Genomic DNA, 16971 nt, shown 5'->3' on the forward strand with positions numbered 1-16971 from the left:
TTAATAGACAGATCGCTACCATACAATACAAATGGTATCTTTATTTAGCATAAAAAATGTAGCGCGCGATACTCTAACCATAAAGAAATTTTCAAAAGTTTAAAAACTGGTATGAAGATTACTAGGTTAAGGATAAGTAAACTATGGATGACTCAGATGAAGAATACCTCTCTCAACCAGTAGAGGAAACGGAATCTCCATCTCCAAGACCTTCTTCCAATGAACCAGAAGGTCTGGATGATGATGATGATGGGGTGTCTCGAAGAACTCGTTCCAAAAGAACGGAGATCAGTGACTTGAAAGGTTCCAATGGTTATGCCTGGGAAGATGAATATCAAAGATCATGGGATATAGTTAAGGATAACGACAATGGAGGATCATTAGAATTAGTGATTCAAACAATGATCGAAAATAGAAAGAAAAAGATTATGAAGAATCCTAGCACACCGTTTCAAAGGGGTATCATCAGAACGTTAATATTGATCGTAGATGGGTCATTGGCAATGCTTGAAAAAGATTTAAGACCATCCAGATTTTACATGACATTATCACTTATACAAGACTTCATTGTGGAATTCTTCGATCAAAATCCAATCTCTCAATTGGGTATAATTTTGATGAGAAATGGTGTCGCTCAGCTTGTTAGTGAAGTTAATGGATCACCACAATATCATCTTGATAAAATCAGACAGGTCAAAGCCAGACAGCATAATAAATATGAACCAAAGGGAGAACCATCACTTCAAAATGCGTTAGAGATGGCTCGATCGTTGTTGAAGTATAATTTTGGAAATAATACAAATAGTACAAAAAACTCGAAGGAAGTTTTAGTCATCTTTGGATCTATCTTTACCAGTGATCCAGGGGATATACATAGGACCATCGAGAGTGTAGTTAAAGATGAAATCAGGGTAAAAGTTATTGGTTTGACAGCTCAAGTGGCTATTTGTCAAGAGTTGGTTAATAGAACAAATCACCAACAGAAAAACATGGTTTCTAAAAACTATGGTATTATTATGAATGAATCACACTTCAAAGAGTTATTAATGGATTGTGTTACGCCGTTACCAATAACTCAAAAGGAAAAAGAAGTCGAAAAGACAGTATCTAAAGGAGTTCCATTGATTCGTATGGGATTCCCTAGCAAGATTCAACCCAGTTTAACATCAAGTTTGAATAATGCCACATTCACAATCGATTTTCCTCGACTAAGTGCATCTGATCCAACACACGGTTCCGATGACTCTAGACAGGTTGTTGAAGTGAATAACAATAATTCAAATCCAGTAAGTACAGTATTAACTAATGCTGTAGGTTATCAATGCCCTCAATGTAAAAGTAAAGTCACAAATTTGCCTACAATTTGTCCAGTTTGTGGCCTAATGTTGATCCTTTCTACTCATTTGGCACGTTCATATCATCATTTAATACCATTATCACCTTATAAGGAGGTCCCAGTCAGTTCTACATATAAAAGTCTACACTGTTTCGGTTGTTTGTTAAAGTTTCCTAAGGGTGTTTCGTCAAAACTCAAAAAGAAAGATACTTTAGAGGCATTAACTAGTTCACGATATAGATGTTTGAAATGTGAAAATGATTTTTGTATTGATTGTGACGTCTTCGTTCATGAGACTCTACATAATTGTCCTGGATGTGAGAACGCATAGCCTTTTATTATACATATATACGAAAGATTAAGTTTTATTTACTAATATACAACAAAAACAAATAGAACAAGAAGTGTTCATGTAAATTACTGCTTACCCCAGCTACTTCTATTTCCTTTATTTTGGGAACCCCAAGAGGAACTTCCACCATTTGTAGAACCCCAAGTAGAATTTCCACCTTGGCCCCAAGTGGAGCTACCTCCTTTGTTAGAACCCCAAGTAGAGTTACCACCCTTGGCAGATCCCCAAGTAGAACTATTTCCGTTGTTACTGGTGGCACTATTTTTACCCCAGGTTGAACTGTTTCCTGAATTTCCACCAGTACTAGAATTACCCCAGGCAGATGCTCCACCTTTTGAACCCCAAGTTGAGTTACCACCAGCATTTGCACCCCAAGCTGATGCACCACCCCAAGTAGATTGACTACCATAAGCTGGGGTTTTACCACCTGACCAAGCAGTTGTATCTCCACCCCAGGTTGAGGCTGCACCACCTCCAACAACAGGGGTGACACCACCATTCCATGCAGATCTTTCTCCAGAGTTGAACGCAGGATTTCTTGGTCTGTTGAAATCTCTTGTTTCTTCGACAGAGGCACCAATAAACTTAAGATATGGAACCCATTCACCACGATCAAGAACTTGTAAACCTTGCTTTTCGACTTTGATCTTTTTACTCTTAGTATGTAATTCAACTCTGACATAAATTTCATCAGCTTGAACCACTTTACCTTTTAAACCTTTGTATGGACCAGTCGTTACAGCAACATCTCTGTATAATAACTTATCACGACCACCAGCTTTGGTTTGAAGAGCAGCATTAACGGCAGCAGAAGGAAGTTTCAAATTTGGATTCATACGATTTAAATCTGGACCCAAGTTCTTTGAAACCATTGAGTTCTTAGTTGAAACTGTAGTAACATTCATTCTGTTAGTCACAAATACACCCAAGTTTTCGAGTATCTCTCTCAGACTTATGAATAAGGAATTCTTATAAATATGTAAAATAACACCTTCTCTTTTCTTATCTCCTAACACTTCTTTAACTGTATCACCCACAGAAATAGTGAAACCATTCTTATCTGTAGCTACTTGTTCACGACGACTCAACTCCAACTTTGCAGAAATACCTGATGGTTTGATATCAACTAATCTACCATCCGAGGTCAATACTTGATAGAAACTTCTTTCTGCTCTAACTATAACACCAACTGAAGAGACATTCAATTGAACTAAATCCTTGATATCATACTTACTATTTATAGCATTCATAGTCAGTGTGGCGTCAGTTGCCTTAACTAAATAATTAGCAAAAACTCTCACATCTTCCTTTGTTTGGTCACTTACAAGAATTACTGAATCACCATCGATCTTGATTACTAAACCAGTTTCATCAAAATGTTTACCTTCCACAACTCTGACGTGGTCACCTTCATTGAAGATTTTTCTCAAATCAGCAGCAGGGACTGTCAATTTTTCGTTGTCAAAGTTTGGATCTCCACTATCAGTAACAGAAATAGTAATTTCATTCAATGCACCTTCAACAACCAAACCTACGGTCTTTGCTAATTCACCACGACGGATTTCAACTTTATCACCAGGTTGGAAAGACAGCTTACCTTCAGTTTGATTTTTATTCTTCAAAGAAGTGGCAATAGCAGTTAAATCTATACCATCTTCTTCATTATTTTGGAATCTATCTAATTCTTCTAATGTTGGATGAACATCCTTCGTTTGAATAAATTGGATCTTAAAGTCCTTTAATAAGAAACCTTCATCATATTCTTCTCCTTTATAGATAAAGTTACGTGCAACTCTTCCTGGTTGAAGAGATTCACCATCATAAGTACGAGCTTCTTGTTCACTAAAAAGTCTTGGTAATGGACGAACTTTCAGCCTTATTCTTTTACCATCTCTGTCAAACTCATCATTTCTACCATAGTCCAATCTAGGGACCAACTTACAACGAACATCTAAACCATTTTCTGATAAGTTATCAACTGTGGCAAGATCACCCTTGTATTTACCTCTAGTTATTCTCACATAGATTCCAGGAACAATTTCGACATCAGATGATTTCACTTGTTTTAATAAATCTGGATATTCTTTCACTGGAACTAAAAGCTTGTCTCTAATATATACATTGATCATACCAGAAAGGGCTTTGTCAATAGCATCTGGTCTTTTAGCTTCAATATAAATATAACCTCTAAAGGCATCTCTTTGGAATACAGTTAAAATATCCAATGGATTATTCGTTCTTTCCAAGGTTCTCTTTTTATCATATAATCTTCTTACTAAATCTTTTTCTCTACCAGGAGTACATCTTATAGCATAAATAGAAGGATCATTGATAGAAGGCATCAATAATTTTTGAGAAACAGTTCCACTTGTGGTAGTATCACCTCTGTATACTGTATGGGTCTTTCTATATCTTTGTTTCAAAGTCTCTGCAAGTTGTTCTGCATCTTGATCTTCTGCTTCTTGACGACGACGATCAAATTGTCTATGGAGTCTATCATCTTGTTGCTCCTCTTCATTTGCTTCAGCTCCTTTATCGTCTGAAATGAATTGTTCTCTTAAAAGTTCAGCTTCTTCATCATCTTCATCTAATTCATCATCTTCTTCATCATCAACTTCAGCTTCAATATCAATGAACTGATTTGCTCTTCTTCTCTTTCTTTTTCTGCTTGATAATTCCACATCGTCTTCATCTTCGTCATCGTCTTCATCGTCTTCATCTTCTCCGTTTTGATCTCCATCTTCTTCGTCATCGACGTTGTCATTTTCAGGTTCATCAAGACTACGTTTTTTGGAGATTGATTCTTGCTCACTCTTCAAGGATTCCGAGTTATCGATAGAATCGAACTCCGATTCCACGTTAGCTTCCCTCTTTAAATGTGTGTCCGACATGATAATGGACTAAACTTGATGGATTGAATATTCAAGAGGTATCACTGATGTATAAGCTTAATATAACTTGGTGGTGAAAATTACTGACGACTTTTTTTTGGATTTTTAACCTGGAAAAAATATTACGTAAACTGTAAATTTAAAAAATATACCACTATATACAGTCCCTAACTATTCTTCTACATATATGTGCACTAAATAGTCTAATGTCTTTGTCACTGCTGAAATATGCCATGGAACTAATCCTTTTACTTCGAAATTAAGACGATCCGTCTTAGTTGCTTCAGTGGTGTAATTGTCCAGTTGAGGTCCAACTATGTTTCCATCAATATCTCTTAAACCAAGAATCTCATTTAAAGTAATAAGCTTCTTATATTGATTCAAAAGCAACTTCATTAACAGGTCCAAATCCCAGTAATTAGAACAACTAAGTAAAGTGACTTCATACATCAAATAATCACTTAATTTAGAAGTTGCTTTTGGAGAAGACAATTCTTTTAACAAATACCCCACTTTTATACCAAGACGAGTTGGGGAGTTAAATGAAGGTAATGATAATCGAGGCACAATACCTACTATATCTGACCCTAATTCATGCATTAAATACTCCGAATCATTAAATTTGGAAGAATTATGCGATGGTAAAAGTTCCAGGGGCGACAAAAAGTTTCCTGGAGCATTTAAGAATTGTTGTGGTGAATGGAATGTTAAACCATTTGGTGAGGTAACCAAGTTACTTTGACTTGTATTTGGTGAAGCATTATTAGAAGAACTTGGAGCTCTAAAATGGAATTCTCTATCTATACCTGAACCCGAGCTTTGAAATTGCAGATTGAAATTATTAATATTGGAGTTTGTAATTCCAGAATGGATATCAATATCTGGTTTCTGAGATTGAACTATTGATTCATTTTGGAATATCAATTTTGGTGAACTACTAACAGATAAAACAATCAATGAAACATCTTTATGCTTGACACTTAATCTCTTCCAATGAACTAATTCATCATCAGGAATCACATTATTAACTCTTGTTAAGACCAAAAACTTCTTTCCTCCAAGTGTACTTGACTTTGAATGAAATTCATCATTCAATTTTTTAAAGAGTTCATTTGATTTTGCCCAAATTTGATCACATATTCCAGCAACATCATGAGCTGTCCCTTCTGAACTTGGACGTTCTTGAGAAGAAGCACAATACCAAGACTTTGAATAACTTACCATGCCTAAAGGATCTGACCAAGCTACTGAAAACCAATTCTTATCTATGGACCTCTCATATGCTAAATGTAAAAATATATCATCATTAAAATTGCTTTCTTTAAAATTTGCATTTATAAACTTAAACTGAATTTTTGTTGGTGGTTCTTTAACAAGTAATGTATAGTTATTCTTTACTAGTTCTTTATTAGCCAAATCATTTGGACATTGATTATATAAATTCATGGAAAGTTTGGTTAATTTAAAATTAGACAATATCTTCAATCTACTTTGATTTCTTTGTTTCTTTGCCATAAAATCACCTGAGATTATCTTTGTAAAAACTCGAACAAGTGGTAATTGATGATTTGTCAAGGATACTTTGAAATTCCTAAGAATTTTGGAGATTTGAAGTAATGAATTCATCTTTTCATTAAAATTGATAAAGAACAACAATAAAGGTCTGTCAAATTCAAAATTATTTGTTTTGTTTATAAGATCCAATTTAATAAGTTCAACAAGTGAATTCAATTTCTTATTGAGTTGAACATAAATATCATTATATGATTGTTCACCTTCTCTGTTCACAAGAAAAACCCCGTTAGTAATACTATCTAGATCCGGTCTAGTGTCAACAGTAGAAAGATTAACTTTAGTAATGGTTCCAAAATTACATTCTTTATAGTTGTGGATAATCATATTCAAGAACGAATCCATAAATGATCTACTTCCATCATTTTCGGCAACCAAAAGAATTTGAAAGTTCTTTTCTGCTTTAATAGGACTGAAATTTAAATATTTCCAATAATTTAATCCCAAACTATCCAAGTTCACAATACTATTATTCTTCAAGACTTTAGTCTTAACTGGAGGAAGTTTGAAATAAACATCTTCAATTTTGAGAACATTTGAATTAAGCTTATCAATGATTACTTTATACTTTTCGAAATTTATCTGTGTCTTATCGTCGAATAAGATACCATTCCATTCTAAACTCTTTAATTTTTTATATTGGGCTTTTGGATTCAAGACATCAACATCGTCGTCTGTGATACCTTCTAAAAATCCAAGTTGTCGATCCAATTCATCCGTAGTTTCCAATTCTTTATAATCGAATAAAAACTCGGAAAGACGTACTCTATAGGAGTAAGGAAATACTTCGAAAAACTTATGTTCAAATGAAAAACTAGCATTCTTAAATTCAATAACTTCTTCATCAGCCTCTTGTTTTTCAAATTTATACATATAAGAACTATCGACATAGTAATCAGTTGGCAAGGTTGATTTACTTTGATTCAAATCAAATACCAAATTAGGAACTAAGATATCCAATAATTCATTGATATGACTTCTATTAACAATCATTTCGTTATCTTGTACAAGCTCCAAATCATTTTCATTCTCATCATCATTAATACTGAAATTGGTGAGGATATTCTTTGATACTAAATTGTTAACATAATATGTATTAGGAACACTTGAGACGTTAATATTTCTCAATATCAAGGGTAAATAGTTGGACGATTCTGATATACTCTTTAATGAATCATCCGATGCACTAAGTCTTCTTGATGTCGTTATTTGGGGTGGAGTGAATTGTTGAGCATTTTGAGAATTAACTCGATCGTAATCCATAGGAGAAATAGCTTGATGTAATTCGGTAGCAAATGGAGATTCAATCTTTAACAAAGGAAGTCTATTTATACTGGTTGTATTTGGTGATGCAAATCCTCCCGTATTGAAATTACTAAACCCAAGCAGATTCTTATCATTATTATTGATTAATGGACCAAAATTACTACTATCATTGGAATTGGTAATTCCAACAGGTACACCAAGAATACCAGAGGTACCATTTATAGTGGCATTAGCTCTACTTGTGAATGATTCATTCATTGTATTTAATTTTAATGGTGGTGATTTCATGATTTCGTCTTCATCCTCATCTTCATCACTTTCTTCTGAAGCTGATGATTGGGAATCATCGGAAATGACTACTGACTTTTCTAATTGAGATAATTTATAATCTTCAAGAATATCTTTTCTTGAAGGCCTATCAAACCCACTTACACTTGTTGCTCTCGGCATTTTTGATTTATTTTCAGTATCAGGATCAACTGATACTTCTTTATCCACATAAAACTTCCCACCTTTACCATACTTGGTATCGATATTACTCTTAATGATAGGATTAAATAAAATTGGGGAAAATACAGATTTTTGAGTCAATGGTTGAGATTGATGCGGTAATGGCTTATTATTATCATCTCCCGAGCCAGGATATTCGTTATTAACTGGTGCTGCAGTGGGAGGATTTGTAGGATATGCAGATGTAGTATGAGTGATATTCGGAGTAGGCATTATTGGTAAAGGTGCTCCTGGGTCATCATAGTCTGGTGTATTTAAACGTTTGATTGTCATTTGATCTTTTGGAATATCAATATAAGAAAAGCTTGAAGGTTTGATTGAATTATTACGACCATTTGATACTTGACTATTATTATCTTCTTGTTGATTTGAAATGCCCAAACCAATTGAATCATCATTTTTGATAGTGGTTACATCAATGTTTTCCACACTGGATGTATTAAAGAGATCATCAAGTTCTTGAGCCACATTATTATCAATCGATAATGGAAAATCATCTCTCTTTTTTGATTCATTAGATGAAATAGAATTAATATTGTCTCCAGCATTTTCCTCATCCAATTCTTTAGGAGTTTTCGTTTCCATATTGTTTTCACTGGTATCATCCCCAAATAAATCATCAATTTCCATTTCATCATCTTCTTTCTTTTCATAATTATTATCTTCTTCAAAGTCTATAGCAGTTACATTATCATTCTTATTGAAAAAGCTAGCATCAGGATTTGGAATAGGGAACATTTCAGGAACCATAGGAGTGGTGATATCATGAATTTCCATGAGATCTTTTTGTTGATCTTGTTCAAGTATTGTACTAGGTTCAACTGATCCTATACCACCACCCAATGAAGATGCTACACTGGAAATACTATAAGGATGAGTACTTTGAGGTTGAGGTTGATGAGGTTGAAGTTGATGAGATTGATTTCGAGATATATTAAAGTCAAGGAGATCTGAAATAAGTGATAAGGGGTCACTTGAATTTTGAAGATGTTGTTGTTGAAGTTGATTCAAATTATCATAATTATGTTTTTCATATTTACCAAATTGTAATAAACATAAGTTCCATGGCCATAGTATAAACTTTTTATTATCGACACTATGGATGAACTTTGAGATAGGAGATGTTTGATTATTTAGATGTTTTAAATTGGGGACTAATTTAATCCAAGTTATTTCTGATTCAGAATCATTTGAATAATCAATACCCGTACAAAGTTTTAATAAATGAAGTAAACTATCATTTTCAGTTATTTTCTTCAGGATGAAGTTTTTATTTAAATCTGTAGGGTCGAATAAATGACATCTTATCCCACTTGGAACAAGATAAATGACAAAATTAGATTCGATGGTAAGTTCACCATTTTGATCAGGTTCAATAATTGATGATTCAAAAAGATTAGTAGATTCCTTTTGAATAATGGAGAGTAATAAATCTCCATTAGATAATAATATCGGATCCATATATATCAAAGTATACCGTTTTGAATCTGTAACTAAAACACTATGATTACCAAATAATTTAAGTATACCTTGAGTTGATAGATTGAAAAATACCATTTTTTTAACAGCTTTTAAGAAACTTATATTGGCAAAGGGTAAGAAATCATCAGTGGGTTCAACACCAACTCCTGATTTTGGGGGATAAGATAAATTTTCTGCTAATACTGTACTTGAATGCTTTAATTGAAGATTGGGGTACGCTTTCTCCAAATCCAATGGTTTATCTTTATTACTTTTTTCTTCATCATTTTCATCAATGGATTCATGTTTAATAATCAAATCGTCATTGAAAGTGAAATAATATAAACTTTTGTTATAATAAGTTATTAATAACTTTGGATGTTCATAACGAATTGTCAATTCTAACTCTAATAAAGATTGATCATTATTGGTAGTGGAGGTATAAATATAGTAATTGACTTTACCTAAATGACCCAATTTATAAAAATGAGTCGATATATCTGAAGCATGGGCCTCTGACATGATACGAATTGACTCCAATTAGATATAACTCACAATTTATCAATGATTGCTTAACAAACTGAATTAACCATTTGGATTTAACCTTTAACGCTTTTAGACTCTGTTCAAATCGTAATTTGATTTTCCACTGCTAAAAAAGGGAATACTGCATATAAACACAGTCCTGTATGGTGCAAAATTAAATGACAGTGACAGTGAGAGACAGTAAAAGTTAATGGTACGTACCAGTTAGCGAGTTAGCTAGGCAGCGAGCAGCCTCTAAAGCATTTTTTCTTAGTGGGACTTTTAGGGGCTATGATTTAATGATGAATTATTAAACATTGTTATATATAAGTTGTTGGACTTAAGCATCATATGGCATGGTGGGGTGGCACGGCGGGCCAGTTATGGGCCGGTTCCCCATGACAATGACAATGACCATGACCAAGTTAGCAATTCGTTGCTTGTAATACTGAATATAAAAAATTGGCGGTAAATTTAGTCATTTTGGTAAATTATCGCAACCAGAAGGCCTTATTTAATTAGTAATGCAAAGGCCGCAAAAAAAGTTAGTGCCATTCCCCGCCATTTTCAAAATCAATATTAAAAATCTATTTAAACCTCAGTGAATCACATATCACCTACCATCGATTGATTTAACTTTAAACCATCAATACCATTAACCACCAATTATGTCTAACTACGGATTCGAAAAGATTTCAAGAGATGTTACTTTGGCTCTTCCAAAGCCCGTCAAACCAACTCCATTAAAGGACACCAGTCTTCCTTCATCACCATTAGCTAAATATGTATTGAAATATGTTGAAAGAGAATTACCACCTCAAGTGTTAAACCACTCAATTAGAGTTTACTTATACAGTAAAGCCATAATTCATGATCAATTCCCTCAATGGGATTTGGATTTAGAAGTGGTATTTGTTACTAGTTTATTACATGATATTGCTACTACTGATAAAAATATGGCTGCAACAAAATTATCATTTGAATGGTATGGAGGGATTATTTCCAGAGATTTAGTATTTCAAGAAACGAAAGATCAAGATTATGCTGATGCTGTGGCTGAAGCTATTATTAGACATCAAGATTTAGGTGAATCAGGTTATATCACCACTCTTGGATTGATTTTACAACTTGCAACCATTTTAGATAATGTTGGTTTACATCATCATTTGATTCATGAAGATACTTTGGATTTAGTTAACAAGACTTATTCCAGAGCTGGTTGGCTCAATTGTTTTGCTAAGGCCATTGATAATGAAAATCATTTAAAACCTTGGGGTCATACTAGTGCACTTGGGGTTGATCAATTCAGAGATGATGTTTTAGCTAATAAGTTAACTTATGAGAAAGCTGCCTTATAGTCATATAAATTCTCTCTGCTTACCGATTATATTCAGTAAGTCTTTTATTCTTTGTATTGTTTTATATGGGTTGTTTCTTTCACAATATATGTTCTTTAGCTCACGATATATAATTTTTTGCAGTAGTACTAGCTAATTCTAGCAATCCCGCACTTTAAAAAAATCTCTACAGGCAAAAAATTAGTTGATCTAAACAAATGATTTGATATCATAATAGTAAACAAACCACGATCAATCATCAACAATGTCAGGTAACAATGAGAAGTTGATTCGTAAGTATAGTTTCAAAAAAGTCTAACGATTGACATTAACCAATTTGGATTGATTACTAACTTTCTTCATACTTTTCTAGCGGTGTTAAAAGCTTCTGATTTATCCGAGGAGATACAAGCTAAAATATTTGAATTATCAGAACAAGCATTATCATATAAGATAGAGAAAGATATAGCTACCTTTTTGAAAAAGGAATTAGATCATCTTTATGGCCCAACGTGGCATGTCATCGTTGGAAAGAGTTTTGGTAGTTATGTTACTCATGAACAAGGTTATTTTATTTATTTTTATATTGGAGAATTAGCTTTCTTAATATTTAAAAGTGGATAGATGGTTGTATGGATGGATTGATTCCTAAATTGTATTATAACGGAACGATGATGATGAAGAGAAGGTAATTAAAGAGATTGTTAATAATACATCTGGTACATATACGTAATAATAATAATATCATAGTTTAACATTTCTATGGTGAATACATTTCATAAATAGCTATAAAAATTTAATATAATTAAAGAATATAAAAACATGCATGTATAAGTTTAATCTTTGAATTTTTCATCTTGACCACTTAATAAAGTAAATACTGGAGCTCCCAACTTATCTCTACCTTTTAAGAAATCTAATTCCATAACGAATAAATATTCAACCACTTCAGCTCCTGATTTCTTAACCAATTCACCAGCAGCAAAAGCACTACCACCAGTAGCTAAGATATCATCGACAACCAATATTTTGGAACCAGCTGGAAGAGTGTCTTGTTGGATTTCGAATTTATCTGATCCATATTCCTTTTGGAATTCAACTTGGAAAGTTGGACCTGGAAGTTTACCTGGTTTTCTAATTGGTACAAACCCAGCATTTAAAGCCAAGGCTAAAGTTGGACCGAATAAGAATCCTCTACTTTCTAAACCAACGACATAATCGACTTTAGCATCACCAACATGTAATTTGAAGGCATCAACTAATTTTTGAAATAATTCAGGTTTAGCAAAGATTGGTAAAAAATCTTCGAATAAAATCCCTTCACTTGGGAAATTTGGAAATTGTTTTAAATTAGCCTTTAATTCTTTGGCTAAGACGCCAATTTCCTTTTCAGTTGACATTGAAATGAATGAATAAATAATCGAAATTTTAAAAAAATCGATAAAATCAATTCGATAATATTTATACTATTTAATAAAAATTTCTTCCATGTGCACATCTTTGATTGTCTAATTAAAAAAAATTATGTCAAGAACGTTGTGTCGAAAATGATTGTGGCATGTCGCAAAAATTGGAAACTAGAAAATTCGACATAACAGATTCGACATACAAATCGCAACCCGCGTTTGCAATTTAAAGGTAAACAAAAAGAAAAACATCAACAGAAGTTGTTTAAATGGTTTAAATCAGATATCAATTCAATTGACGAAGATGCCAGGAAGATTGGAAGAGTCAACAGAGGATATTTTGAATAGTTATGGCTCAGGAATAACTTCTAAAACCCTTAATGAAGAAGAACTCACAACGTACTCTATGTCAGATGAATCCCCTAACAAACATGATTTATCAGATTTATATGATTTATTAGAAGATGATTCGATTGAAATAAGGCGGTCAACTTCGATATTAGAGTCTCCAAAGTTTAATACTAGTAGTCCTGAAAAGAACTCTCCTGGAAAGAAGTTGAGGAATGATTATCAAGATTTCATAAATCAAATGAGAAGTCCTACTAAAAAGAAACAAACAACTACAACCACAACTCCCAATCGAAATAATTCAACTGAATCTACATTTAATTCATATTCTATACGAAGCAATACTTTTGACAACTTTGAGAGGAATGTCGATAAGTTTTTAAATGAGAATGAAATCCATAAAATTCAAAAATCACGAGCTGAATTATTTGATTTAAGTGATGATGATAAAACTGAATTAGTTATAAAAGATACTCATAGAGTGATTAATGACTTACCTAATAATATATTTGGAAATCAAGAGAAAGATATCCAGTTAAAGTCATCCATAAATCAGTTGATACAGTCCATTGAAAGTTTAAAAGTTGAGAATAAGAATCTTAAACGAGATCAAGCATTTCTTCAACAAAAGTATAATAATAAGGAATCAGCGTTTGCAAGAGTTGAGAATGAGAATAAGAATTTGATGAATGAAAAGTTGAAGTTAGTGTCGGAGATAGATAGATTAAACCGAAGAAGTGATGAGGGATCTATAAATGAAAATGCCAATTTAAAGAGAGATAATACCATGCTTACTGAGAAGCTTAAAAAGTATAAGAATTTATATTTAAAATCGATAAAGGGAACAGGAGTGGAAACCAAGATATCGAATTCCAATGTGTCAAATCCTCTTCCTGAGATAGTGAATCTAAATAGACAAGAGAAGGAAGAAGCTGTTGCTGATTCTGACGATGTTAATAGAGTATTACATCAATTGAAGACGATTCTTTCAGAGTACAAAGGAGATAATCCAAGTCGACCAAGTTCGAGCTCATCAAGTAGTAGTCATATTCATCTAAGCCAAGGACAAGATAATAAACCAGAGATTTGGCAGAATGTGAAAGATGTATTACAAGCAAATAATCAAGTATTAATGACGCTCGCTGATGAAATTGATAATAAAAAAGAAAAAGAGAAAGTACCAGATGATAATAAGATACTGCCTATAGTTATAAAATGTTTTGTGTGTCATCAAAGTCAAGAAGAAGAGAAAGAAAAAGAAAATGAAGTACCAATAAAGCCATATAGAAAGGGGATTTGTAAGAGATGTGCAACGGTGAATTCCGAATCTAGTCTGAGTGCACTGGACAATGATAAGGGTAATACTATCAATGTGATGGGAGAATATAAATGGTCAATTTAAATAATAATAATAGTAATATGTAATAAATATAAATTATAACTTTAAAAATATGGTTTAAACTTTTAGTATTGTTGAATTTCGGTTAGAAAAGTATAATATGCAGTTATAATGAGAATAGAGAATTGATACAATATAGTAAGGTAGCCAAGTAACGAATTCATTAAGAAGGAAAGAAACATCACAATATGGTATATAGTGTAGTATTGTTTGCGATGGGATCTTGTTGTTGTTGTGGTGTTGTGAGGGAAACCATATTTTGTTTGTGGTTAACAGGCACGCGAATAATAGTGACAAAATTTTGCGACAACAGACAGTGAGAGCCAGCCAGCCAGCCAGCCTAAATGGAATGAATAAATAAATAAATAATAGAACAACGATCTTAGTTCATTAGACACTATTTCATGTCTAATTCAGATTATTATTTAGGATTGATTAATGGGATACCCCATGATGATCTCATAGCATAGCTAGAGAAAGAATCGTGCTATTTAAGTTGTTTGAAATTTCATAGCCAAAGGATGTTTACAAACGTTCCTAAATAGGTAGGGGGAAAGTGGATGTTTTGTGGTTTACGCGATGGGAAGGAAAACAAACTTATTTCAAAACAGGTATTTCAAAACAGAGTCAGTGTTTGACAATATGTTATTACAAAACAATCCCAAAGAAGAAATAATAATAGAATATAATTAGTTAGTTAGTCGTTTCTATTCTATCGGTACCATCCATCCATCTAAGATTTGTATAATTGTATGGAAACAAGGAGATTTCATTTCAACAATTAAATATCCCCAATCTGCTTTTGTTTTCCTTCCTTGTTAGAAAATACATCATCATCATCATCATCATTCGTTACACCACCACCACCACCACTTCATTCGTTAACATCCTCTTCTCCTCCTCCCTTCTCTATCTCATCTATACTTCTGTTTCTCACCATAAGAAGTTGTAGTTGTTGTCGTTGTTTGCTTGCCTTTTTCCATCCCTCCTACTCAATCTATCCTTCTCAGATTGATTGATTCATATTATTATTATTATTATATCCTAAAAATGCCACAGACTCTTAATAATGAAAATGATTATAGAATTACAAGATCAAAAGGAACTCATACAACATCATCCTCCCAACATCAGAAACAAGATCATCACCTCATACATCCTCAAGATCAACTGATTCCTCCCAATGATGAAAGTGTAACAACTACCCGTCAATATCTTGGTGATGTGTCAAATCAATTTGGGGCATCAGCAACCGCAAAATCATATAAACCAAATCTTTCTGCTGCCGGTATCAAGAGAATCCCATTTGGTGGTGATGTTGCCCCATTACAACAACAACAAAAACCTTTAAGACCAACCTCAAACACCATCAAATCAGGTTCAAATCCATCATCATATAAATCAGAAGTACCCTCCATCAAAGAACTTGCTGAAGATAATAATAATAATAATAATAATATCAATACTACCGATTCAAAAGAAAATCAACAAATTCATAATACTTTATCATCTGTTCCAAGACTACCACAGAAACGCCAGGCAACAGAATCATCTACTAATTTAGTAGAGAAATTGCATACCCAAACTAATGAACCTCAACCTTCATCAACTAATCAAGGATCTTATAAAAAGGCTAGACTCATCGATTATGAATGGCAAGACTTAGATGAAGAAGATGCCGATGATCCTTTAATGGCAAGTGAATATGTTAATGATATCTTTACTTATTTTTATGAATTAGAACAAAGAATGTTACCTGATTCAGAATATTTATTCAAACAAAGGCATTTAAAACCAAAAATGAGATCTATTTTAGTAGATTGGTTGGTTGAAATGCACTTAAAATTCAGATTATTACCCGAAAGTTTGTTCTTAGCTATTAATATAATGGATAGATTCATGTCTTTAGAAGTGGTTCAAATTGATAAATTACAATTATTAGCTACTGGTTCATTATTTATTGCTGCTAAATATGAAGAAGTGTTTTCTCCATCAGTTAAGAATTATGCTTATTTTACTGATGGATCTTATACTGAAGAAGAAATCTTACAAGCTGAAAAATATATCCTTACCATATTAAGTTTTGATCTTAATTATCCAAATCCAATGAATTTCTTAAGAAGAATTTCAAAAGCTGATGAATATGATGTTCAAAGTAGAACTTTAGGAAAATATTTATTAGAAGTAACTGCTATCGATCATAAATTTATTGGTTTCAGACCTTCATTATGTTGTGCATCTGCTATGTATTTATCAAGATTAATCCTTGGTAAAACTCCAATCTGGAACGGTAATCTCATTCGTTATTCCGGAGGATATAGAGTTAATGATATGAAAGTATGCATAGAACTTATTTTCCAATACTTGATCTCTCCAGTAGAGCATGATGAATTCTTTAAGAAATACGCTACAAGGAAATTCATGAAAGCAAGTATTTTATGCAGAAGTTGGGCAAAGAAATTTAATTCAGAAGGAAAAGATTTATTTGATGAGAGTTTATCAACTCATAGAATAGACTTTGAATAGTCACCATAACGTCAAATTCATCATTATTTTCAGTTCATCCCA

At 32.9% G+C, this 16971-nt stretch overlaps 8 protein-coding genes across 8 annotated transcripts; 5 read left to right on the forward strand and 3 right to left on the reverse strand. All coding sequences in view use genetic code 12, as the record gives it.

Annotated features, from left to right (window-relative positions):
* Positions 1-46: 46 nt before the first annotated feature.
* On the forward strand, positions 47-1710 carry DFJ63DRAFT_9011 (TFIIH/NER complex subunit). The gene has a single exon (XM_064909198.1). The coding sequence runs from the start codon at positions 144-146 to the stop codon at positions 1665-1667; it is 1524 nt and encodes a 507-aa protein (XP_064764409.1). The 5' UTR covers positions 47-143; the 3' UTR covers positions 1668-1710.
* Positions 1666-4688, reverse strand: SPT5 (transcription elongation factor). The gene has a single exon (XM_064906686.1). It carries the CDS (start codon positions 4577-4579, stop codon positions 1754-1756), a length of 2826 nt encoding a protein of 941 aa, XP_064764410.1. The 5' UTR covers positions 4580-4688; the 3' UTR covers positions 1666-1753.
* Positions 4689-9910, reverse strand: SRB9 (Srb9p; the record flags this gene model as incomplete). The annotated part of the gene is made up of 3 exons (XM_064905407.1): positions 4689-6965; positions 7023-8286; positions 8359-9910. The coding sequence occupies 3 exons, from the start codon at positions 9908-9910 to the stop codon at positions 4751-4753; spliced, it is 5031 nt and encodes a 1676-aa protein (XP_064764411.1). The 3' UTR covers positions 4689-4750.
* A 671-nt stretch (positions 9911-10581) lies between these two features.
* DFJ63DRAFT_310239 (cyanamide hydratase) lies at positions 10582-11271 on the forward strand (the record flags this gene model as incomplete). The annotated part of the gene is made up of 1 exon (XM_064905560.1): positions 10582-11271. One exon carries the CDS (start codon positions 10582-10584, stop codon positions 11269-11271), a length of 690 nt encoding a protein of 229 aa, XP_064764412.1.
* Positions 11272-11515: 244 nt separating this feature from the next.
* Positions 11516-11874, forward strand: DFJ63DRAFT_332570 (dynein light chain; the record flags this gene model as incomplete). Its single annotated transcript, XM_064907702.1, has 2 exons — positions 11516-11543; positions 11624-11874. The coding sequence occupies 2 exons, from the start codon at positions 11516-11518 to the stop codon at positions 11872-11874; spliced, it is 279 nt and encodes a 92-aa protein (XP_064764413.1).
* On the reverse strand, positions 11679-12805 carry APT1 (adenine phosphoribosyltransferase). Its single transcript, XM_064909197.1, has one exon. It carries the CDS (start codon positions 12648-12650, stop codon positions 12087-12089), a length of 564 nt encoding a protein of 187 aa, XP_064764414.1. The 5' UTR covers positions 12651-12805; the 3' UTR covers positions 11679-12086.
* Positions 12806-12960: 155 nt separating this feature from the next.
* On the forward strand, positions 12961-14406 carry DFJ63DRAFT_310241 (uncharacterized protein; the record flags this gene model as incomplete). The annotated part of the gene is made up of 1 exon (XM_064905561.1): positions 12961-14406. The coding sequence occupies one exon, from the start codon at positions 12961-12963 to the stop codon at positions 14404-14406; it is 1446 nt and encodes a 481-aa protein (XP_064764415.1).
* Positions 14407-15453: 1047 nt separating this feature from the next.
* CLB2 (B-type cyclin) lies at positions 15454-16929 on the forward strand (the record flags this gene model as incomplete). Its single annotated transcript, XM_064907703.1, has 1 exon — positions 15454-16929. One exon carries the CDS (start codon positions 15454-15456, stop codon positions 16927-16929), a length of 1476 nt encoding a protein of 491 aa, XP_064764416.1.
* Positions 16930-16971: the final 42 nt, after the last annotated feature.

The sequence above is a fragment of the Scheffersomyces coipomensis genome, assembly GCF_036884675.1.
Source record: "Scheffersomyces coipomensis strain NRRL Y-17651 chromosome Unknown DFJ63scaffold_1, whole genome shotgun sequence".
Classification (NCBI taxonomy): domain Eukaryota; kingdom Fungi; phylum Ascomycota; class Pichiomycetes; order Serinales; family Debaryomycetaceae; genus Scheffersomyces; species Scheffersomyces coipomensis.